Source organism: Seriola lalandi, unplaced genomic scaffold, assembly GCF_002814215.2.
Source record: "Seriola lalandi dorsalis isolate HSWRI2012SDOR001 ecotype SW California unplaced genomic scaffold, Sedor1 jcf7180002054970, whole genome shotgun sequence".
Lineage (NCBI taxonomy): Eukaryota > Metazoa > Chordata > Actinopteri > Carangiformes > Carangidae > Seriola > Seriola lalandi.
The window spans coordinates 374,955-382,638 of record NW_019525521.1 but is presented as its reverse complement, the minus strand read 5'-3'; the positions used below and the strand labels follow the sequence as shown (position 1 = coordinate 382,638).

Sequence of the window (7,684 nt, the reverse complement as noted above, 5' to 3'; positions counted from 1 at the left end):
CATCATCACATGCAGTTACAGAGCACACACACAGACACAGGGGAGAAAGAGTGAGCTGTTAGCCGCCATGCAGACTCTCATCCCTGGATTGGTGCTCCATGTGAGTCTTTTGACCTGAGTGTGAATGCTGATTGTTCCCTTTTTCAATTGCTGACAAAAGCCAGATGTTAGCGGGAGTTTACAGGTTTTTTCCGGGTGGAAAAGGGGAATAAGTGGTGTTTGTGTCCACCTGATGAATCTCCAGTATATCCAGTCCAGTATTCCCTCTCTTTTAGCTGTGTTTTTGGTCTCCACCAGCTCCTGGGGGAAATATCTGTTGTTCTCTGACTGTGTCTGTCTGCTGTTTGCTGCTTAGCAGGGTGTTGACCGCGGCTTTTCATACTTTTTTCTCTGAAAACAGATGACTTGTGGCGAAAACGACGCTTTGAGAGCGGTGACAGAAATCCAAAACAATAACTTTGTGGTCGTTACAGCTAACCAATGAGCTGAAACCGCAGATTGTAAATAAAGGTTGAAAAGGTTACCTCCATGACGCCACCCACAGGTTTCTAAAGAGTGGTTTTGAAGCTCCGCCCCTAACTCCCAGCTTATTCATAAATGGACAAAGAGGTATGGCATGTGTGGAGCCGAGACTTTGGTGCATACGTTCACCCACCTGTCACTCAAAGAGGCCACACCCTCAATTCTCCTTAACTTTAGTCCTTAATAAAATGTAAGCAGGTGAGTTATATAAACAGTTGTCATGCAGGAGGAAATTAGCTCTAGAGACCAAAACTGTTTTTGTACCAGGCTGTAAACATTTTTATTTCTGCTGTAAAATTGGACATTTTAAGATGGGAGTCTATGGGGATTGACTCACTGTTGGAACTAGACTCTAGTGGTCATTAGAGGAACTGCAGCTTTTGTCACTCCTGTGTTGACTTCATTGTTCAGTCCCGGAAGTTTGATGCTTGGCTGAAACTCAAAGCTCCATAAAGCTGAGGGGAGCTGCAGATTCAGGTGATCAATGTGAGGGACCCCTTTACATTATTAAAACACTGAATATAGCTGCTTTAAATCAACCGAAGGTCAAGGTTCCTCAGACAAACAAACAGTGTAGTATTGTTGAATACAGTGAATGCATATTGTATCATATCCTTCATCACAGAGGTGAACCACGTTAATGGACAAGTCACATTTCAAAGGAAAAGATACTTCACCATCTTCCTGCTAATCCCTTCTTCCTTTGCAGGCTTGCTTCCTCTCAGCTGCAGCAATGCAAACCATGTGACCATCCACCGATGCACATGAGAACTGATCAGATGTTTCTGTTGCTGTGTTGAATATGTTTTCAGTTGAGCATCATTCGAGGCTGATGTTGTCTGTTCATAGCTGTGTGTCTCCATGTGTCTGTGGAGAGGTCTCACTGTCTTTGTCTCTGTGTTTCCTGTTGTTTGTTCGTCTGTGCGTCTGCTCCTTCAATTATTCATATTTTTATCTAACAAAGATGAAGTATGAAAGTACGATGATGATGTTTTTGTTCCTTTTCTAACATGAGTGCACACAGATGCCATACTTGACTTTCACCTGCTACATTCACTGCCTCTGCTTTTTGTTCTGTGGTTTTGTAACACACCACCCTTCTCCTCCCACTTCCCTTAGGTTTTGGTCTGCTTTGGGTTGACTGGTCATTATGCTGATGCAGCTCTGTAGTTTCAAGGTCAGTGCCCCCCCTCCCACCCGCCACCGCAATCACCCACCACCTTCTCATTTCGTGCTTACCACCATCAAACGCCCAGTTTGTCTGCCAGATTCAACCATTACGGGATTTTGATATCTGGCTCCATCAGTGATGTATCTTTTCATACATTTTGCTCTGTTGTTAAACATCTTTAAATGTGATCAAATTCAGGATAAAATTTGCCAAATTCTTTTAAAAAACAATATACTTTTCACTAATATTTATATCACAAGCGTGACACAAGCCTATACATTAAAACATTGTGCGTGCAGATAACCTTTCTCCATCACCAACTGCACGCACACAGTGCTTCAGCATTTAGACCGATCCATCAAGGCTGGCTGAGTCGTGCCCTGAAGCTCCTTTCTAACTGGAACACTCTCTGATCTGATCTGAGATGCCAGGACGGAAAACTCTCTCCCTTTGCACTGGGACTCACTGATAATGATGCCGCATCTTGCAGTGATCACAGTGTCCACGCTGAACAGACACCGAACTCCTCATGGATCATGCAACACCTTTTAAACCACGTTTGGAAAGGTTCAATGTTGATAGGTTTCTACCTTCATCAACAGAAGCCAGTTTATTATGAACAGGATTACCAATCAAGTCAGTGGATTTTGTAGGAACAGAACAACCACAGGAAAATGTATTTATTAATGTATTTATATATTTACTGTTTCTTCAGTTACATTATACAGTAAAACCTGAACTTCTCTTTATTGCCAGCGAATACAGGGGTGGACACAATAACATAAACATCTGTAACATCTATTGAAAACTAGTGAAATAGTAGTGGTCTAAGCAGGCGCCCCATGTGTAGAGGCTACAGTCCTCACTGCAGTCGCCCCGGTTCGAGTCCCGCATCGGACGGCCTTTGCTGCTTGTCATTCCCCCTCTCTCTGCCTCCCCATTTCCTGTCTCTCTCTACTGTGCTATCAAATAAAGGCATAAAAAAGGCCAAAAAATTTACTTAAAAAAAAAGATGCAGTGTTTGTTGCATGGCTGCTAGTTACTTTTTTTGTATTACTGTTAAAGTGTTTGTTTTATCCTGTCCACCCATAGTACTGCACTTTATTTCAGAATTTATATTTCAGGAGACTTTTTACTTTTTGTGTTTCATCCAATGTTTTTATGCCAACAAAGGAGAATGTATATGTCCTTGTGTAATAAACCACACCCACAGATGTTGAATAATCTTTGTCCCTGAAAATTACAATCCCTAAGATTTCACTCTTGGTTGATTTGGCAGGATGGATTCAATTGACATTTCAGCTTGACACATATTGACCTGCGTGGGGAGGTTAATCTGTCAGAAATGCAACAATAGAAGAGCAGCTTCTATGTGTTTGCAGCGCAGCCAAACAAGCTGTAGCCTGACATTATTAATAGCGTTTTAATGAAGCAACCCAAAGAAGACAGTGTCATAAACAGTTGTTTTTGTGCTGTTGTCTGAATTATGTCAAATAGGTGAATGCTCTGGCTTCTGTCTTCAACATCATGTCCAGTGCAGGTATGCATTGTTTCCTGTGAATCTTTTGTGTGTGGCTACACAATTGATCCTTCAACTAAGCTCTGTTCCACTTACTCATTGCTGCAACGCCTGCCGAGCTCTCCGCTCTCACAGCACATTTACAGTTTACAATAACAATGGTGGCAGATTTACCACTCACAATTCTTTTTTCTTAACAATGGGTGTTTGATTTCACATAGAAGTAAACAAATCGAGACTTCTCATTTGTGGCTGATGGCCATTGATTATGTCAACTGAATTGACAGCTGTTGGTGGCAGATCTTATTAGCTTTAGCTAACCAGCTAATTAAGGCTAAATCAATGAGTTGGCAAAGAAAACTGTCTGAAGCTGACCTTTTAAAACAGGAACCCCACAAAAGACTGTAGAATATGCTAAGGATGACTCCATAATGTGATGGCTTTAATGTGCTAACATCCCCAAATCCAATAAAAAGCAGGACAGAGTCACCAACTTTACTCTAAAATGCTGATGTAGTTGTATCTTGGCTCTCACAGCAGCAGATCCAGTTCTCTTTTTTCTAATTTAACCTGTCGTCCCTGGTGGCTAGATTGAATATGGTGTGTGCAAAACAGACAGTAAAAGATTAAAAAAATGGGGAAAATTAAAAATAATATACATGGGTTGTCCCTGTTACCAGCATGTCAGCGAACTGATAACGTGAACCTCATCCCAGTTGCACAGAACTTTCTCTGTAACTGTAAATTCTGCAGCTTCAGCACTGAGATCCATCAAAGTTTATGTCTATAAAATAACAGTTGTAATCATGACATATTTTATTGCCAGTGCCTAATATATTTCATGAAGGCAGCAGGAGATGAATTATATTATTCAGAGATCTATTACTTAAGTAGCGAAACTATAACATAAAATTACTCACTTACTAATATCTCGATACAGTCCAGCCCAAATATCATGATATTCTATATTATTCTATAATTTGATCTATAAAAATATATCATATTTAATAAACTGATTATATGTTTTGCATATAAATTCATAATATGTACTGTTCTGTATATTTGGTAACCATAGTTACCAAATATATGTAGTGGAGTAGAAAGTACAATGTTTACCTTATAGTTAAAGTTAAGTACAGAACTTGAGTGAATGTACTTACTGATAATATTTATCTAATATCTTTATAGTGACCTAGAAATATCACAGCTTTGATATTGCCCTGTCATCAGTATTATATTAATACCTCATCACTTTATACACATTTATTTTGATTTTAATGTATCCTATGATAAGATAGGATGTTCTGCTGTGGCTACTGAACACTGGGTTTATTCTAGCCACAGAATCAGTTTAATATTATAGGATCTGTGCGTCTGTGTTTTCCTCATTGGCTACTACCACCTTTAAACTGACCTTGATAACCAGGTGAGGTCTGACCGATTCACTGTAGTTACAAGTTGTGATAACACGATTTTGTCTGTACTGGCACAAAGGGGGATTGGGGGGGTCTCTGCAGTGACACAGGATGGGTGACAGGCTGAGTTAGCAATGATTTAGCAGCTGTCTTTTCAAACGCAAGTCACTGTTAAAAAAGCAAGCTGCTAAATCAATTAGATGTACACACTGGTTCTGTGCTTTTTAGACACCAAGTGAGTGGAGTGAAAAACAACATTGTCAAGCAGCTTTTAAATGGAAACATCACAGATTACAGAAGAAATATTAGTTGTTCTCTCATTTGACTTCCGACCAAATCCTTTTTACTTTTCATTTAGCTAAAAGCTTCTCGGTGTGTTTTGTTGCAGAACTTGTACCAGAATCGGTTCCTGGCCCTGGCAGCCATGGCCTCCCCAACCCGCAGCAGCCAGACCCGCCAGCGCTGTAAGGATGCGGCTCGTCACAGCTACGGCCCAGACTCCTACGCTGTCAACGGTCTGAACCAGGAGGCCTTCATGCTGGGGCTGTCGCGGTCCACCAGTGACACTGATCTGGTCTCCCCAGACGCCCGCTCCACCCTCACCATCAGCTCCTCCCATTACACCATCGGCCAGTCTGAAGACCTGGTGATCACATGGGACATCAAGGAGGAAGTGGATGCCGGAGACTGGATCGGAATGTATCATGTTGGTGAGTGAGATATCACACGATGACGTTGAATATTAGAGTTTGATTGATACGAGATAAGTTTACAAGTACGGTCTTCATCCTGTAACTTCCATACAGCAGACTTTAGTATCCTCACTAAAGCCCTGTTCATGTTGGGAACCCCTTTTCGCCAATTCACCTGAACCAGTTCACCCAGTTTGCTGGTGTTCCAGTGTGAAACCAAAGACGTTCCTCACTGGTTTTCCACCCGCCAGCAGCAGCAGTTGTGTTGGTTACAGTGTGTACCTAAGCTGGGGGTCTCATGGACTCTAACGTGGTGTTTAAATCCCATGTTTGTGGTTTGCCATCAATCTTTTGTTTGTAATCCTGTTTGTTTCCATTTATATATACAGGCTATTTTTTATTGATACATAAATCATAATGTATTAACCACCAAAAAATGTAAAAAATGTGTCACATTATATGCAGATATTTTACATTAACACTGGCAAGTAATACAACTTGTGGTTTTAGCCATGCTAGCAGCACGGCTCTATGGTAATGTCAGTCCGTTGGTCGGTCCACCACTTTGGGCCAGACTGAAATGTCTACTACAAACGACTGGTGCTCAGAGGATTAGCTCTAATGACTTTGATCTCCTGACTTTTCTTCTGCTTTTCATGAAATTGACATTTGGGGTTCTGAGTGAATAAACTTGACAGCTATTGGATAGATGCCTCTGACTTTTGCTCTAACATCAGCTGAGGTTGACATTGTTGGATTCTATTAAAAAATCTCAACATTTTGGTACAAATAATAATTGTCAACCAGTGAATAAACTTTAATAACTTTGCTCTCCTGACCGTTCAAAGCTCATGACATGTCCATCATCCTCAGCTGTACTTTAGTGCTAATTAGCAAATGTTAGCATTAAATGCAGTTTATCATATTGTGAGTGTGACATATAAAACATACTTCTTCAAAGGATTCTTTGGGTTTGAAGTAGAAGTGCGGTTTCATCAGGTTCATCTCTCTCTCCAGATGAGGCTTTGTCTGAGAACTTTCTGGACTACAAGAACCGAGGAATCAACGGTTCTCACAAGGGACAGATCGTTTGGAAAATTGACTGCAGCTCTCACTTCAGTGAATGTAAGTAATATAAAAACCATCCTCTGCTTTTTGTATTTGAGCAGAAAACAGTTTTCCCTCAAGGCAATGAGTTTCTCATTAAATTCTGCTCTAGTTAATCTTCCACTAACAGCCTACAATGTAGAGTTAAATCATTTTTACTATTTAATCCAAGTCGTGTTCGCTGTTTTATAATGACATTTTGCCCATTTCTGTTTAGAATCACGGCTCCGCCCTTCACTTGCAGTCTGTCACATCAGTGTAGACTCAGTCAAAAGACATTAAAGTGCATTATTTCTATAAATTAAAGTCACATTGTTTCTGAAATATGAACACAGTCAGTGGCTCTGCTTAAAGGTGTTGTACATGCTGTAATGATGAAACAAAACATCTGAGAAACCGGCCCTAAAATACACTGAGGGTTTTTCAGGGCCACTTATTTATTGGACAGTTCTGGTGATGTCATTCTGAGTCATCAGCACTACATGGATCCACACAGGGAAATCAAATTCTGGAGACAGACAGCAGGTCAATTTACTGTATCTGATGTGTTTATACAGTATATCTTCACTGGTGTCTGGCTCAGTGTTTTAACTCAGTCTCCTCACAGTGTCCATCACCTGCTCAGCACCAAGCAGCAGACAATGTTGGCAACCAGCTGGTGAACGTAGTGGTGTATTTAGCAGCTAAACAGCCAGGTATTTTCCCCAGAAGCTGGTGGAGACTGAAACATCTTAAAGAGAATAAATGTTGGAGTTAGATTCACCAGACGGCCAGAAACATGATGCTAAATGAATGCTAATGTTGCTGCTGAACGAGGCAACTGTTTGCTAACACGTTAGCCAGAAGAATTTTATAAGGTGATAATATACAAAGACACCAGAGTTTGTTTGAACTGCACCGAAGAGGTCAGATGTGAAGCACCTTCAGTTGTAGACAGTGTATGGTCAAACGTAAGTTCATTCACTAAATTGTACCAGAAAATATCCTCCAGTCTTTGTGCCAAGTGTTCTTCCCTGTGGTGTGTTTACAGTAGATTCTGTCTTTAACAACAAAGTGGGATATTGCTGCTGCAGCATGTGAAGAACCAGTCTCTGGAAAAGGGTTGCTTGCAGAAGCAGATCATTAGAGGGAAACGCAGAGAAAGTGGGCGCAGGCTGACAGTCACGAATGTTGCACAATTGCTGCGTTTAGGGGCACGAAGAGAGAGAGAGACTAAATGGATGCACGTGAAACAGAATAAATATATCAGCGTAAAGCC

The 7,684-nt window shown here is 40.9% G+C and overlaps 1 protein-coding gene across 1 annotated transcript in view; it reads left to right on the top strand.

The window, feature by feature from the left end:
• The first annotated feature begins 1,645 nt into the window (after positions 1-1,645).
• hecw1a (HECT, C2 and WW domain containing E3 ubiquitin protein ligase 1a) overlaps positions 1,646-7,684 on the top strand; it is a 54,601-nt gene continuing 48,562 nt past the window's right edge. The window contains exons 1-3 of the mRNA XM_087170951.1: positions 1,646-1,699; positions 5,016-5,337; positions 6,337-6,444. Coding sequence (XP_087027077.1) covers positions 1,673-1,699; positions 5,016-5,337; positions 6,337-6,444 — 457 coding nt within the window. The 5' untranslated portion in view covers positions 1,646-1,672. The remainder of the gene's footprint in view (positions 1,700-5,015; positions 5,338-6,336; positions 6,445-7,684) is intronic.